General features: G+C 37.6%; 1 protein-coding gene across 5 annotated transcripts in view; it reads left to right on the top strand.

Annotated features, from left to right (window-relative positions):
• The window catches only part of SDCCAG8 (SHH signaling and ciliogenesis regulator SDCCAG8), a 261,877-nt gene that overhangs the window by 24,579 nt on the left and 219,331 nt on the right, over positions 1-17,967 (top strand). For all 5 annotated transcript variants that reach the window (XR_009008858.1, XM_007182438.3, XM_028166594.2 and 2 more), the window contains exons 4-5: positions 81-194; positions 14,102-14,227. Coding sequence is in view for 4 of the 5 variants with exons in the window: in XM_007182438.3 (XP_007182500.2) it covers positions 81-194; positions 14,102-14,227 (240 nt within the window). In the remaining variant the exon portion in view is untranslated. The remainder of the gene's footprint in view (positions 1-80; positions 195-14,101; positions 14,228-17,967) is intronic.

The following is a 17,967-nucleotide window of genomic DNA, read 5'->3' as shown; positions in this document are numbered from 1 at the left end:
CTAAATTGAGTGTGAAGATGGTATTAACTGATTCTTTGCTAAATCCAAACATGCTTCATTTGTTTTTGTTTTTGCCTTAGAAATCATCAGAATATGAGGAAACCGATATGCCTGCTCTACAGGATCTTGTTCCCATCATCAGTGACCAGTCTCAATACATTCATCATTTAGAGGCAGAAGTCAAGTTCTGCAAGGTAAGTTTCTCATTAAAAATTTAAGCCAACCTAAATTAAAGTTGATATTAATAATGCCTTATATGAAAATTTGCTATTATTAGTCATGTTTATAGCAATACATTGACAGTTGCCATCTTTATATAATTGAAAAGACTGATGTGTAATAGGAGCTTCTCAGGCTTGGGAATGATACTCCTGACTATGCCATTTCTGAATACTTAATTTCCCAGTAGTCTATAACTATGTCTAATATTTTGATAATATTCCCTCATGTTTCAGAATTTTTCCTTTCCACCTTATTTACTTTAGCCCAGCTTATGGCAAATGCTTTGGAATAGTAATACCAATCATTCTCCCACACTTACCAACCTATTGAAATTGTTGTGCAGCAAGTAGGGATTCTAAGCGGTAGATTAAATCTACCCCATGTCAGTGTAAAGGTTCTTACCTTGACTTTGAATATGGATAGCTCATGGGGGTACTGATACTTATGATCAAGAAACCAGATGTGTCACCTATGGCATGTAACACTAGATGTTACATATTGCATGACTGTATGAACTTTAGTAATGTCATTAATGCCATTGGAGCCTTTCTGCCTTCCCAAAGTATGTTAGTGTTTTAGTTTTTTGGGTTTTTTTTAATATCAGTGCATCAGATCATGTGATATTTTTATAGGAGTTACTGATATCTTTTTTATCAGTATTATATGTATTATATTTTTAACATTTGGCTACTCTTCCAAGGTATAAGTCTGATAGGTAACTTAAGAAACCTTTAAACATTTAATGTCTTGAGTTTCCAAGGGAGTTTCCTGATCTTAGCATGTCATTTTCTCTTTGTTTTTGAGGACACAATCATTATTATACAAGTATTCTTGGATTACCAGAAAAGCTGAAATAATATCCTAGGACTCATTCCATTAATAAGCTTCTGTTAATCCCTAAAATGCTGTGGGTAAAACTTAAGAGATATTGTAGGGGAAATAAAACTTTAGCTCTGCTCTCTTAGTGTCTTTGGTTGGGCCTTAAAATTAAATTGACATAAGGCAGATTAGCAGGATAAAAGGATACCCATTTATTTAATGCAGGATTTATGTGACATGGGAGCCTTCATAAGGAAGTGAAGACCCAAAGAAGTGGTGAAACCTAAATGTTTTTATACTTGGTTGAACAAAGAGAGGCAGCTGTGGAAGTGTAACTAAAATATGTGGGGAGGTAAAGAAGATGAGTTCTTTTAACAAGGTCTGTTTGTACAGATTTCTGTCAGCCTCTACTTCTTGTCTCTGGTGATAAGAATGTTTTTTTCTTCCTGGTGTAGGGAGAGCATCTTTCACGTGAGAGTTTTATTCCTGCTTTCAGGAAGAAAAGGGGAGGTCAGAGCACTCTTCTTTTACCTGCTGTTTTTCACGTGCCCTTAGCTCAAGATAATTCTTCCAAAGTGACATATTAGGGGATGGCAGATTCTGCCACTCTGCAATATACATCATAATAAACTTAACATCTAGTTGAGAGCACTGTTACCTATGAGGACCACAGCAGCCCTGTAGAAGATATAGTGTAGCCGTTTGTTTTGTGGTATAAACTATAATTATAATGAGAGAAGAAGGTTACTAAAAGCTAGTGTCTTTGGGGATGTTTTTGTGGGAGAGAATAATCTTAAGGCATAGGATCATTAGATCAGCAGAAGGGAGATGAACGAATTTCAAAGAGAAAACAACAACAATGAAAGAATATATTCAGGATGAATATGATTTATTTATGGGGGACATGAGGCATCTATTCTAAATTCTTACAATGGAGGATATCTCTTAGAAATAATTAAAATAATGCTGAACTGATAAAATGGAGGATTACAAAACCCTTGAAAGTCAGACAGAGTATAAATATGATACATTTTAACAAGCGAGTCAGATAATGAAAGTAATGTTTAAGGGCCTAGAAATCTTATTATTTTGGTTAATTAATAGACTTTATTTTTTAGATCAGTTTTAGGTTTACAGAAAAGTTGAATGGAAAGTACATAGAGTTCCCATGTACTCCCATGTACTTTATAGCTCCCCAGCAGTTTCCCCTGTTATTTACATCATGCATCAGTGTAGTACAGTTGTTTGTTACAATTGATGAGCCAGTATTATTACATTATTATTTACTAAATTCCTCAGTTTACGTTAGTGTTCACTCTTTGTGTTTTATATTCTGTAAGTTTTAAAAAACGTATAATGACATATACCCACCATTACAGTAGCATACAGAATAATTTCACTGCCTTAAATATCATCTGCACTCTGCTTATTTATCCCTTCCTACCTGCTAAACCCCTGGCAACCACTGATCTTTTTACTGTCTCCATAGTTTTGCCTTTTCCAGAATGTCATATAGTTGGAATCGTACAGTTTTGTAGCCTTTTCAGGTTGGCTTCATTGAGTTCATAATATACATTTAAGTTTCCTTCATGTCTTTTCATGGTTTGATAGCTCATTTCTTTTTATCACTGAGTAATATTCCATTGTATGGATATAACATAGTTTGTTTATCCATTCACCCATTGAAGGAAATCTCGCTTGCTTCCAAGTTTTGGCAACTATGAATAAAGCTACTGTGAACATTTGTGTAGAGGTTTTGTGTGGGCATAAATTTTTTACTCATTTGGGTAAATACCACGAAGCACAATTGCTGGATTGCCTGGTAACAGTATGTTTAGTCTTATAAGAAACTGCCACCCTGTCTTCTACAGTGGCTGTGCCATTTTGTTTTCCTGCCAGCAAAGAATAAGAGTTCCTGATGTTCCACATCATTGCCAGGATTTGGTGTTGTCAGTGTTTTGATTTCTAGTGTGTTAAAGATATGTGATGGTATCTTGTTGTTTTAATTTCAATTCCCTGATGACATACAGTGTTGAATATTTTTTTCATATGCTTATTTTCCATTTATATACTTTCTTTGATGAGGTATCTGTTCAGGTCTTTTGCCCATTTTTTAAATTGGGTTGTTCATTTTCTTATTGTTGAGTTTCAAAAGTTCTTTATATACTTTGGATACCAGTCATTTATCACATATGTCTTTTGCAATTCTTTTCTCTCAATTTTGGCTTGTCTTTTGATTTTCTTAACAGCGTCATAGAGCAGAAGTTTTTAATTTTAATCAAGTTCAACTTATCAATTTTTTTTCCATGGAATTGTGCTTTTGGTGTTATATCTAAAAATATTGTGAAACCCAAGATCACTAATATTTTCTCTTATTCTTCTTCTAGCTGTTTGATTATTTTGTGTTCTACATTTAGATCTATGCTCCATTTTGAGTTAATATTTGTGAAGGTATAAGATCTGTGTCTAGATATATTTAAATTTGTTTTTCCATGTAGATATCCATCTGTTTCAGCATCATTTTTTGAAAAGACTATCTACATTGAATTACCCTTATTCCATGTTAAAGATCAGTTAACTGTACTTGTGTAAGTCTATTTCTGGGCTCACCATTCTACATCATTGATCTATTGGTCAGTTCTTTCACAAATACCATACTGTCTTTTTTAAAAATTTTATTTATTTTTCCTTTATTTTTGGCTGCATTGGGTCTTCTTTGCTGCACATGGGGTTTCTCTAGTTGCGACAAGCAGGGGCTACTCTTCATTGAGGTGCACGGGCTTCTCATTGCAGTGGCTTCTCTTGTTGCAGAGCACAGGCTCTAGGCATGCGGGCTTCAGTAGTTGTAGCACACAGGCTCAGTAGTTGTGGCTCGCAAGCTGTAGAGTGCAGGCTGAGTAGTTGTGGTGAACTGGCTTAGTTGCTCTGTGGCATGTGGCATCTTCCCGGATCAGGGCTCGAACCCATGTCCCCTTCATTGGCAGGTAGATTATTAACCACTGCGCCACCAGGGAAGTCCCACACTGTCTTGATTATTGGAGCTTTATAGTAAGTCTTGAGGTCTAGTAGTGTCAATCTTCCAATTTTGTTCTTTTCCTTCAATATCATGTTGGCTGTTCTGGGTCTTTTGCCTCTTTATATAAACTCTAAAATCAGTTTGTAAATATCTACAAGGTAACATGCTGGAATTTTGATTGAGATTGTATTGAAATCTATCAAGTTAGGAGGAGGTGATATTTTAAAAATATTGAATCTTCCTATCCATGTACATGGAATATCTCTCCATTTATTTAGATATTCCTTGATGTCTTCATCAGAGTTTTACAGTTTTATTCTTATAGATCTTACACATATTTTGTACAGTTTATACCTATTTCATTTTTTTCAGTGTTAATGTAAATGGTATTATGTTTTTAATTTCAAAAACCAATTACTCATTACTAATATGTAAGAAAACAATTGGCTTTTGTATATTAACGTTGTAATCTGCAACCTTGCTATAATCACTTATCTTAGCAGTTTTTTTTTGATTCTTTGAGATTTTCTTCATAGACAATAATGTCATCTGCGACAAATACAGCTGTCTTTTAAAAAAATTTCTTCTTGTATAGCTTTTATTTTCTTTTCTTGCCTTATTGTATTACCTAGGACTTCTAATATGATGTTGAATAGAAATGATGAGAGGTGACATCATTGTCTTATTCTTGATCTTAGTAGGAAACCATCTATTGTCTCACCATGAAGTACAATGTTAGCTGTGGGTTATTTGTAGATGTTCTTTATTAAACTGAAGATGTATTTCCTTTATTCCTAGTTCACTGAGGTTTTGACCTTGAATGGCTCCTGGATATTGTTACTTGCTTTTTTTGCATCTATTGATATGATCATATGATTTTTTTTCTAGCTTGTTGAATTATGTTATTTGATTTTGAAATATTGAGCCAGACTTGCATAGGTAGATTAAATTCCATTTGGTCCTGTTGTATAATTCTTTTTATACATTGTGGGATTTGATTCACTAATATTTTGATGAGGATTTTTGCATCTCTATTCATGAGATATTTTGATCTGTAGTTATTCATTCCTATAGTGTCTTCCCCGGTTTGGGTAGTAGGGTAATGCTGACTTCATAGAATAAGTGAGGAAGTATTTCCTCTGGTATTTTATAGAAGATATTTTACAGAATTGGTCTCATTTGTTCCTTAAATGTTTAACAGAATTCACCAGTGAACCAATGTTGGGCCTGGTGCTTTCTGTTTTTTTTTTTTTTTAACATCTTTATTGCAGTATAATTGCTTTACAATGGTGTGTTACTTTCTGCTTTATAACAAAGTGAATCAGTTATACGTATACATACGTTCCCATACCTCTTCCCTCTTGCATCTCCCTCCCTCCCACCCCTCTAGGTGGTCACAAAGCACAGAGCTGATCTCCCTGTGCTATGCGGTTGCTTCCCACTAGCTATCTATTTTACATTTGGTAGTGTATATATGTCCATGCCACTCTCTCACTTTGTCACATCTTACCCTTCCCCCTCCCTATATCCTCAAGTCCATTCTCTAGTAGGTCTGTGTCTTTATTCCCATCTTGCCACTAGGTTCTTCATGACCTTTTTTTTTCCCCTTAGATTCCATATATATGTGTTAGCATACTGTATTTGTTTTTCTCTTTCTGACTTACTTCACTCTGTATGACAGACTCTAACTCCATCCACCTCACTACAAATAACTCCATTTCGTTTCTTTTTATGGCTGAGTAATATTCCATTGTATATATGTGCCACATCTTCTTTATCCATTCGTCTGATGATGGACATTTAGGTTGCTTCCATGTCCTGGCTATTGTAAATAGAGCTGCAATGAACATTTTGGTACATGACTCTTTGAATTATGGTTTTCTCAGGGTATATGCCCAGTAGTGGGATTGCTGGGTCGTATGGTAGTTCTATTTTTAGTTTTTTAAGGAACCTCCATACTGTTCTCCATAGTGGCTGTATCAATTTACATTCCCACCAACAGTGCAAGAGTGTTCCCTTTTCTCCACACCCTCTCCAGCATTTATTGTTTCTAGATTTTTGGATGATGGCCATGCAGACCGGTGGGAGATGATATCTCATTGTAGTTTTGATTTGCATTTCTCTAATGATTAATGATGTTGAGCATTCTTTCATGTGTTTGTTGGCCATCTGTATATCTTCTTTGGAGAAATATGTATTTAGGTCTTCTGCCCATTTTTGGATTGGGTTGTTTGTTTTTTTTGTTACTGAGCTGCATGAGCTGCTTGTAAACCTTGGAGATTAATCCTTTGTCAGTTGCTTCATTTGCAAATATTTTCTCCCATTCTGAGGGTTGTCTTTTGGTCTTGTTTATGGTTTCCTCTGCTGTGCAAAAGCTTTTAAGTTTCATTAGGTCCCATTTGTTTATTTGTGTTTTTATTTCCATTTCTCTAGGAGCTGGGTCAAAAAGGATCTTGCTGTGATTTATGTCATACAGTGTTCTGCCTATGTTTTCCTCTAAGAGTTTGATAGTGTCTGGCCTTACATTTAGGTCTTTAGTCCATTTTGAGTTTATTTTTGTGTAAGGTGTTAGGGAGTGTTCTAATTTCATACTTTTACATGTACCTGTCCAGTTTTCCCAGCACCACTTATTGAAGAGGCTATCTTTCTCCACTGTATATGCTTGCCTCCTTTATCAAAGATAAAGTGACCATATGTGCATGGGTTTATCTCTGGGCTTTCTGTCCCGTTCCATTGATCTATGTTTCTGTTTTTGTGCCAGTACCATACTGTCTTGATTAGTGTAGTTTTGCAGTATAGTCTTAAGTCAGGGAGCCCGATTCCTCCAGCTCCATTTTTCGTTCTCAAGATTGCTTTGGCTGTTTGGGGTCTTTTGTGTTTCCATACAAATTGTGAAATTTTTTGTTCTAGTTCTGTGAAAAATGCCAGTGGTAGTTTGATAGGGATTGCATTGAATCTGTAGATTGCTTTGGGTGGTAGAGTCATTTTCACAATGTTGATTCTTCCAATCCAAGAACATGGTATATCTCTCCATCTATTTGTATCATCTTTAATTCCTTTCATCAGTGTCTTATAATTTTCTGCATACAGGTCTTTTGTCTCCTTACGTAGGTTTATTCCTAGATATTTTATTCTTTTTGTTGCAATGGTAAATGGGAGTGTTTTCTTAATTTCACTTTCAGATTTCTCATCATTAGTGTATAGGAATGCAAGAGATTTCTGTGCATTAATTTTGTATCCTGCTACTTTACCAAATTCATTGATTAGCTCTAGTAGTTTTCTGGTAGCATCTTTAGGATTCTCTATGTATAGTATCATGTCATCTGCAAACAGTGACAGCTTTACTTCTTCTTTTCCGATTTGGATTCCTTTTATTTCTTTGTCTTCTCTGATTGCTGTGGCTAAAACTTCCAAAACTATGTTGAATAATAGTGGTGAGAGTGGGCAACCTTGTCTTGTTCCTGATCTTAGTGGAAATGGTTTCAGTTTTTCACCATTGAGAACGATGTTGGCTGTGGGTTTGTCATATATGGCCTTTATTATGTTGAGGAAAGTTCCCTCTATGCCTACTTTCTGGAGGGCTTTTATCATAAAAGGGTGTTGAATTTGTCAAAAGCTTTCTCTGCATCTATTGGGATGATCATATGGTTTTTCTCCTTCAATTTGTTAATATGATGTATCATGTTGATTGATTTGCGTATATTGAAGAATCATTCCATTCCTACAGTAAACCCCACTTGATCATGGTGTATGATCCTTTTAATGTGCTGTTGGATTCTGTTTGCTAGTATTTTGTTGAGGATTTTTGCATCTATGTTCATCAGTGATATTGGCCTGTGGTTTACTTTCTTTGTGACATCTTTGTCTGGTTTTGGTATCAGGGTGATGGTGGCCTCGTAGAATGAGTTTGGGAGTGTTCCTCCCTCTGCTATATTTTGGAAGAGTTTGAGAAGGATAGGTGTTAGCTCTTCTCTAAATGTTTGATAGAATTTGCCTGTGAAGCCATCTGATCCTGGGCTTTTGTTTGTTGGAAGATTTTTAATCACAGTTTCAATTTCAGTGCTTGTGATCGGTCTGTTCATATTTTCTATTTCTTCCTGGTTCAGTCTCGGCAGGTTGTGCATTTCTAAGAATTTTTCCATTTCTTCCAGGTTGTCCATTTTATTGGCATATAGTTGCTTGTAGTAATCTCTCATGATCGTTTGTATTTCTGCAGTGTCAGTGGTTACTTCTCCTTTTTCATGTCTAATTCTATTGATTTGAGTCTTCTCCCTTTTTTTCTTGATGAGTCTGGCTAATGGTTTATCAATTTTGTTTATCTTCTCAAAGAACCATCTTTTAGTTTTTTTGTTCTTTGCTATTGTTTCCTTCATTTCTTTTTCATTTATTTCTGATCTGATCTTTATGATTTCTTTCCTTCTGCTAACTTTGGGGTTTTTTTGTTCTTCTTTCTCTAATTGCTTCAGGTGCAAGGTTAGGTTGTTTATTCGAGATGTTTCCTGTTTCTTGAGGTAGGCTTGTATTGCTACAAACTTCCCTCTTAGCACTGCTTTTGCTGCATCCCATATGTTTTGGGTCGTCGTGTCTCCATTGTCATTTGTTTCTAGGTATTTTTTGATTTCCCCTTTAATTTCATCAGTGATCACTTCGTTATTAAGTAGTGTATTGTGTAGCCTCCATGTGTTTGTATTTTTTACAGATCTTTTCCTGTAATTGATATCTAATCTCATAACGTTGTGGTCGGAAAAGATACTTGATACGATGTCAATTTTCTTAAATTTACCAAGGCTTGATTTGTGACCCAAGATATGATCTATCCTGGAGAATGTTCCATGAGCACTTGAGAAAAATGTGTATTCTGTTGTTTTTGGGTGGAATGTCCTATAAATATCAATGAAGTCCATCTTGTTTAATGTATCATTTAAAGCTTGTTTCCTTATTTATTTTCATTTTGGATGATCTGTCCATTGGTGAAAGTGGGGTGTTAAAGTCCCCTACTGTGATTGTGTTACTGTCGATTTCCCCTTTTATGGCTGTTAGTATTTGCCTTATGTATTGAGGTGCTCCTATGTTGGGTGCATAAATATTTACAGTTGTTATATCTTCTTCTTGAATCGATCCCTTGATCATTATGTAGTATCCTTCTTTGTCTCTTGTAATATTCTTTATTTTAAAGTTTATTTTTTCTGATATGAGAATTGCTACTCCAGCTTTCTTTTGATTTCCATTTGCATGGAATATCTTTTTCCATCCCCTCACTTTCAGTCTGTATGTGTCCCTAGGTGAAGTGTGTCTCTTGTAGACAGCATATATACGGGTCTCGTTTTTGTATATATTCAGGCAGTCTGCGTCTTTCGGTTGGAGCATTTAATCCATTTACATTTAAGGTAATTATCGATATGTATGTTCCTATTCCCATTTTCTTAAATGTTTTGCATTTGTTATTGTAGGTGTTTTCCTTCTCTAGTGTTTTTTGCCTAGAAAAGTTCCTTTAGCATTTGTTGTAACGCTGGTTGGTGGTGCTGAAGTCTCAGCTTTTGCTTGTCTGTAAAGGTTTTAATTTCTCCATCAAATCTGAAGGCGATCCTTGCTGGATAGAGTAATCTTGGTTGTAGGTTTTTCTCCTTCATCACTTTAAATATGTCCTGCCACTCCCTTCTGGCTTGCAGAGTTTCTGCTGAAAGATCAGCTGTTAACCTTATGGGGATTCCCTTGTGTGTTATTTGTTGTTTTTCCCTTGCTGCTTTTCATATGTTTTCTTTATATTTAATTTTTGATAGTTTGATTAATATGTGTCTTGGCGTGTTTTTCCTCGGATTTATCCTGTGTGGGACTCTCTGTGATCCCAGGACTTAATTAGCTATTTCCTTTCCCATATTAGGGAAGTTTTCAACTATAATGTTTTCAAATATTTTCTCAGTCTCTTTCTTTTTCTCTTCTTCTTCTGGGACCCCTATAATTCGAATGTTGGTGCGTTTAATGTTGTCCCAGAGGTCTCTGAGACTGTCCTCAGTTCTTTTCATTCTTTTTTCTTCATTCTGCTCTGCAGTAGTTATTTCCACTATTTCATCTTCCAGGTCACTTATCCTTTCTCCTGCCTCAGTTATTCTGCTATTGATCCCTTCTGGAGTATTTTTAGTTTCATTTATTGTGTTTTTCATCGTTGCTTGGTTCCTCTTTAGTTCTTCTACATCCTTGTTAATTGTTTCTTGCATTTTGTCTATTCTATTTCCAAGATTTTGGATCATCTTTACTATCATTATTCTGAATTCTTTTTCAGGTAGACTGCCTATTTCCTCTTCATTTGTTAGGTCTGGTGTGTTTTTACCTTTCTCCTTCATCTGCTGTGTGTTTTTCCGTCTTCTCATTTTGCTTATCTTACTGTGTTTGGGGTCTCCTTTTTGCAGGCTGCAGGTTCATAGTTTCTGTTGTTTTTAGTATCTGTCCCCAGTGGCTAAGGTTGGTTCAATGGGTTGTGTAGGCTTCCTGGTGGAGGGGACTAGTGCCTGAGTTCTGGTGGGTGAGGTTGGATCTTGTCTGTCTGGTGGGCACGTCCACATCTGGTGGTGTGTTTTGGGGTGTCTGTGGCCTTATTATGATTTTAGGCAGCCTCTCTGCTAATGGACGGGGCTGTGTTCCTGTCTTGCTAGTTGTTTGGCATAGGGTGTCCAGCACTGTAGCTTGCTGGTCGTTGAGTGAAGCTGGGTCTTGATGTTGAGATGGAGATCTCTGAGAGATTTTCGCCGTTTGGTATTACGTGGAGCTGGGAGGCCTCTTGTGGACTAGTGTCCTGAAGTTGGCTCTCCCACCTCAGAGGCACAGCCCTGATGCCTGGCTGGAGCACCAAGAGCCTTTCATCCACACGGCTCAGAATAAAAGGGAGAAAAAATAGAAAGAATAAAAAGAAAGGGGGTAAAATAAAATAAAGTTATTAAAATAAAAAAATAAAAAATAATTATTAAGAAAAAAAAATTTTTTTAAGTAAAAAAAAAAAAACAAACAAAAAATGGACAGGTAGAACCCTGGGACAAATGGTTAAAGCAAAGCTATACAGACAAAATCTCACACAGAAGCATACACATACACACTCACAAAAAGAGGAAAAGGGAAAAAATAATATATCTTGCTCCCAAAGTCCACCTCCTCAATTTGGGATGATTCGTTGTGTATTCAAGTATTCAACAGATGCAGGTACATCAAGTTGTTTGTGGAGCTTTAATCCTCTGCTTCTGAGGCTGCTGGGAGAAATTTCCCTTTCTCTTCTTTGTTCGCACAGCTCCTGGGTTTCAGCTTTGCATTTGGACCTGCCTTTTTGTGTAGGTCGCCTGAGGGCCTCTGTTCTTCGCTCAGACGGCTCAGGAGGAATGGGGTTAAAGGAGCAGCTGCTTCTGGGGCTCTGGCTCACTCAGGCCGGGGGGAGGGAAGGGTACGGATGCGGGGCGAGCCTGCGGCGGCAGAGGCCTGCGTGACGTTGCAGCAGCCTGAGGTGCGCCGTGTGTTCTCCCAGGGAAGTTGTCCCTGGATCACGGGAGCCTGGAAGCGGCAGGCTGCACAGTCTCCCGGGAGGGGCTGTGTGGATAGTGACCTGTGCTTGCACATAGGCTTCTTGGTGGCTGCAGCAGCAGCCTTAGCGTTTCATGCCCGTCTCTGGGGTCCGCGCTGATAGCCGCAGCTCGCGCCTGTCTCTGGAGCTCATTTAGGCGGCGCTCTGAATCTCTTCTCCTCGCGCACCAGGAAACAAAGAGGCAAGAAAAAGTCTCTTGCCTGTTCGGCAGCTCCAGACCTTTTCCCGGACTCCCTCCCAGCTAGCCGTGGTGCGCTAACCCCTTCAGGCTGTGTTCACGCCGCCAACCCCAGTCCTCTCCCTGCAATCAGACTGAAGCCCCGAGCCTCAGTTCCCATCCCCCGCCCGCCCCGGTGGCTGAGCAGACAAGCCTCTCGGGCTGGTGAGTGCTGGTCAGCACCGATCCTCCGTGTGGGAATCTCTCCGCTTTGCCCTCCGCACCCCTGTTGCTGCGCTCTCCTCCATGGCTCCGAAGCTTCCCCGCTCTGCCACCCGCAGTCTCCGCCGTGAAGGGGCTTCCTAGTGTGTGGAAACCTTTCCTCCTTCACGGCTCCCTCCCACTGGTGCAGGTCCCGTCCCTATTCTTTTGTCTCTGTTATTTCTTTTTTCTTTTGCCCTACCCAAGTACGTGGGGAGTTTCTTGCCTTTTGGGAGGCCTGACGTCTTCTGCCAGCGTTCGGTGGGTGTTCTATAGGAGCAGTTCCACGTGTAGATGTATTTCTGATGTATTTGTGGGGAGGAAGGTGATCTCCGCGTCTTACTCTTCCGCCATCTTCTCTCCTCCCCTCGAGAATTCTTCTTAAATACACTCTGAGATGTGCAGTTCTTTTAGTGTATTCCCTTGTTATGATATAAGAGCCCTTTTGATGTGGTGGTAGGGTATGGGAGTATGGGTAGCATTTTGTAGTCCTATGATTAGGTCTCAGTCTTTTAGTGACCCTGTGCCCCTTGGCTATGTGTGCCCCTTGGCTATGTCCTTCACAAGTGTTTCTCAGTCTCCCCCTCCCCTTAAGTGAGATGGCAAGACTAGGAAGCTGGAGTTTGTTTTTTTCCCTTCCCCCAGGTCACTTAGGTTCTGAAAAAAAAAAAGGTTTTTTTAGGCTCTGGTAAGATAGTTTCTCTTGAGGCAGGCCTGGTTAAAAAGAACAGAATGGTTTTTGTTTACTTTTCCTATCCTACTGGAGGAAGCGGGGTGGGAGGGGTTCTGTAGTCTTTGCTGTAAGAACCTGGTAATGTCATATAAAAGTGTAGGAGACACCTCCCCCCAGAGACTGGGTCCTTCTGGAGTTTTTAACTCAAACTGGTCTGCACTAAGCTTCCAGCATTTCATCAATTACTTTATTGATATATTTTTCTACCCTGGCACTGGTCCCCCCAGAAGTTTCTGCTCTGGTAGGTTGTGGTTCTCAGGAGTGTGTGTCTGTCTTTCCATTTTGAGGGATAATAGTTTTCCCTGTGACCTTAATTCTCTGATGGATCTAAGAAGAGTGGTTGATTTTTCAGTTTGTTCAGCTTTTTTTCTTATTGTGAAAATGGGAGTGATGTCTTCTAAGCTGCTTATATGTCAGACCAACAACTGGAAGTATGCAATGTTTGTTTAATTACAGTTTTCAATTACAGCTTTGATTTTGTTTCTGAATAAAATAATTGAATGGAATTTTCATATATTGTGTGATAGTTTTTTGCACAAGCAGTATAATAAAAACAATTGCACAATTATACTGGTAATGAAGATTAAGTTAAGTATTGTACCATCAATATATCAATATTTTTCACATTTTTTCAGGGTGAGATGCAACTTGATAGCTTTTCTAATTGCTATATACTGGTAGTTCTTTATATTATGCCCTGCACGGCCAAGGAAACACTCTTTAACAACTCTCCACCAAACTATTTCACTCATAATTTCCTTCCATCTGGCTAGCAGTTCATAGATATTCATTGTAACTTTCCTTGCCTTTCTATCTCAGGTCATAGATATTCACTGTAACTTTCCTTGCCTTTCTATCTCAGCGTCCTCTATTATCTATGTAGTCCTCTGTCAATTTTCAACAAGTTATTGGCATTGGAGCAAGAATAATAATATATCTTACCTTATTTTTCAGCAGTCTACCTCATTCTTAAAAGTCTTTTAGATAAACCCTTTAATTAAAGCATTTCTGTAAGCCTGCAAAAAATTCTCAGAAGCCACACAGTCCTGTGATATGGCCATTAGCAGGTCCTCTACTATCTTCCCTCAGCCTTCTCTTTGTCAGCTAATGCTTGAGTTTCTTTGCTTGTCTAGATGTAATTATAATATTTCCAAAAATGGATAGACAACATCAGTCTTCCATGCTTTATATCATACTGGATCATCTAGTAATCAACAAAAAAAAGCACTACTTAAAATTGCTTAATGTACGCTGTCCACAAGTGGCATTTCTTAAAATAAAAGAAAAAAAATGCTTAATGTATTTGGTATTTGTTTCTGTTTTTTATAGGAGGAACTCTCTGGAATGAAAAATAGGGTACAAGTAATTGTGCTTGAAAATGAAAGGCTCCAACAAGAGCTGAAATCTCAAAGGCAAGAGGAAGCAATGAGGGAACAAACACTTCTGGATGCATCTGTGAGCATTTATTTAAATGATTAAACTAAAATACATAGTTTGAATGTTGCCTCCTACCCTTTCCCCCTGCCTTCTTAACTGCTTAGATTTTTTTCTGGAAGTTTGGCAGAAGTGCTATGCTGGTATTCACTTGGGGCCTCAAAAATTAAAATTCACTATTTTAATTTATTGGTGGAATGAATCCTCAAATGAAATGATGTAGTGATGCCTAATAGCCACTCCGGTTTCCTTTCCGAGCATACCATTTATGTTTTTTCCATATGGAAAGAGCAGGTCTGAAAGCAGGAAGTATGTAATATAGGAAGGACTTGGTTAAATCCAGCAACTGTTCAGAACTGTAGCTTAGATTTCTGTTGTATTTCTCTAAATTTTCTTTGAACTTTGAGTTCCAGTAAGTCTAATTAGCATGGTGTAGCAGGAAGAACACAGACCTGAGGGTCCAAGATTCAAAATGTTAATCTTCCCATTGTCCCTAACAAGCTGGGTGTTGAACAAGTAATTTTATGGGACTTTCAAGCATGAAACCTCATGAGTCCTCTGTTTATTTATTGGCATTTGAGAAATTCACCAATATTAGCAGTTCTTAATCTTTAATGTGAATGACAGTCACTTGGGATACTTGCTGACAGTGCAGATCCTGGGCTTCATTCCCTGAGGGTCTGATTCAGTTGGTCTGGGCTAAGACTTTGAGTTAAAAATATGAATTATTAGCAAGTTGCCAAAGTGAGTCTAGTATCAGTGGACCACATTTTGAGGAACAGAGAATTAGATGATCTCTATAATTCTGTGACATAAAATTTTTATGATGATATTTAAATAATGTTTAAGCTTAATATCTCTTTATGAATTGTCAGAGATACTTTTACCTTAAAAATGTTTTTTACTCTTTTGCTATGGGATGTAGTTAATCCAGCTTATATTATTATATTATTAATATTAGTACTTAAAAATTTCATCTTAGTTTCTTATTATTTTGGTGTCAATTTGAAAATGATATAGCCATATAGAAAGTACTTAGAAGTAAGTTCATTTTTAAAATAAGTATGTTCTTTTGCTTTTCCTCCAAATATACAGTGAATAGTGACTCAGTTATTCATAGTCTTCAATATTTATACAATGGAAAGAAGTGGAAGATGGGGAAGTGAAATAAGAAAGGAAATTAGGCAGACAAGTGAATCAGAGGGCAAGAGAAGTGAGTAATGCAAAAGGGGAAGGAAATGATGGTAAACGCTCACATGCTTTGCCATGTGAACAAAGGAAACTTGCTAAAGAAAACTACAGATATACAGACTATAGAAAGGATAAAGTTGTAGAGAGGTTTTTGTTTAAACATTCACATGAGCTAAAACATAATGCTAATATTGAAATGGTTGTTACAGATGTGTCAGGTGACCTTGATATCTATTTTAATGTTAGTCTTCTGTATTATTTTGTTGTTACAGAATTGTTGCCCCCACTTTTTACTTGTGTAGGTGAATTGAGGCATTTCAGCAACCTATGCATGGTGTTGTATTGAGAGTTTTGAGGTAAATAAAACTATTTAGAATATCTTGAATATAAACAGATCAAGAGATATTATCTTCTTTTTTTTCTGAACTCCTTTTAATGAGCCTATTACCATGCTGATGGTAAATCTTGCCAAAGCTGTTGGCAGATTTGAATACATATTTTCAAAGTTTCTTAATGCTTTCTTTGGAAAAACAATTGAAATAGTTATATAGTAATAATTAGTATTTATTGATGATTACATGGCTATGATATGCCAGGTACTGTATCAAGTACTTTCTTTACATTATATTATTTCAATTTTATGATAGCCACACAAGGCAGGTGTTGTTATGTCTATTTTCAGGTGTTTAAATTACGGTACACAGCAGTTAAGTAACCAAAGTAACTGGTCTAATGTCACAAAGCTCGGACTCAAACAAAGGACTATATGACTCCACAAATCCATCTACCTGGCCTCGAATTATACTGCCTTTCTGCCTAGATTAGGAATAGCTTGTCAATATTGAACCAAACCATCTTCGTTTGCCACGGGACTGGGACTTGGATGGCAGCCTACATGACTTTTAGCTTTTAGCCTAGTTTATGACCTAGCAGTTGAAGAAGCAAGCAGATTATTTCTAAAAAACTAAAACCATTCAAAGAGTACTTCATTTCCATCTTCATTTTTCATCATTTTTCCTTCTTAAGGGGCTTTTCTTGAGAATTCAAAAAATTATATTAAAATATGCTTTTTATTAGAAATTTTGGCATGTGTGGTCAATCAAAGATCTAGGAGATTTTTTTTAAAGTAGAAAATTTCTGAGCCATTTCTTTCCATGTCTCTTCTCATCCCCGTCCATTCCAACCCCTCCCCTCAGTTAAGAAATCAAAGGTTTTCAGTGATCTTCAGGGATGTAAATGTAATTTGATTTTTGAAATCTTGGTCAAATATCATTCAAGTTTTTTAAAAGCTATCTGTGAAAGAACAAAGTGTCAATTAGATTAGCACTTCTTTCCAAAGAATAACAATATTTTATATCATAAGTCAGTGATCTATAGTCTACATACTGTCTCCAATTTCTCCATAGGAAATTAGTACCACCCTCCTTCATTGCTCTGCGAGACTACTTTGAATGCAATCAAATCTTAGGAGATTTTTCCCTACCTACAGAATCAAGCTCAAGCTTATTAGCATTGCATGCTTTGCTTTTCAGACCCTTATTTAACTCTCTAGCTTCTTCCTTTTTAAAAAAAAATTTTTTTTATTGAAGTATAGTTGATTTACAATGCTGTGCCAATCTCTGCTGTACACAAAGTTACTCAGTTACACACATACAGACATTCTTTTTTTATATTCTTTTTCATTATGGTTTATCACAGGATATTGAATATAGTTCCCTGTGCTATACGTTAGGACCTTGTTGTTTATCCATTCTATATGTAATAGTTTGCATCTACCAACCCCAGAGTCCCAGTCCATCCCTCTCCCTCCCTCCTCCCCCTTGGTAACCACAAGTCTGTTCTCTATGTCTGTGAGTCTGTTTCTGTTTTGTAGATAGGTTCATTTGTGTCACACTTTAGATTCCACATATAAGTGATATCATATGGTATTTGTCTTTCTCTTTCTGACTTACTTTACTTAGTATGATAATCTCTATTTGCATCCATGTTGCTGCAAATGGCATTATTTCATTCTTTTTTATGGCTGAGTAGCATTCCATTGTATATATGTACCACATCTTCTTTTTTTTTTTTTTTAATTTATTTATTTATTTTTGGCTGTGTTGGGTCTTCGTTTCTGTGCGAGGGCTTTTCTCTAGTTGTGGCAAGTGGGGGCCACTCTTCATCGCGGTGCGCGGACCTCTCACTATCGTGGCCTCTCTTGTTGCGGAGCACAGGCTCCAGACGCGCAGGCTCAGTAGTTGTGGCTCACGGGCCTAGTTGCTCCGTGGCATGTGGGCCTAGTTGCTCCGTGGCATGTGGGATCTTTGAGCCCAGACCAGGGCTCGAACCCGTGTCCCCTGCATTGGCAGGCAGATTCTCAACCACTGCGCCACCAGGGAAGCCCCTACATCTTCTTTATCCATTCATCTTTTGATGGACATTTAGGTTGTTTCCATATTTTGGCTGCTGTGAACAGTTCTAGCTTCATCTTCTGGCATTCTTTGCCTTGTGCTTCAACCTTTAGTAACGCTGAATTGCCTAAAAGTCTCTGGCAGGCACCATGCTGCTTCATGCCTCTGTGAATTTTC

Source organism: Balaenoptera acutorostrata, chromosome 1 (assembly GCF_949987535.1).
Source record: "Balaenoptera acutorostrata chromosome 1, mBalAcu1.1, whole genome shotgun sequence".
In the NCBI taxonomy this organism is placed as follows: Eukaryota; Metazoa; Chordata; class Mammalia; order Artiodactyla; family Balaenopteridae; genus Balaenoptera; species Balaenoptera acutorostrata.
Note: the sequence above shows the minus strand (reverse complement) of the source record. Positions and strands in the feature narration are given on the sequence as shown.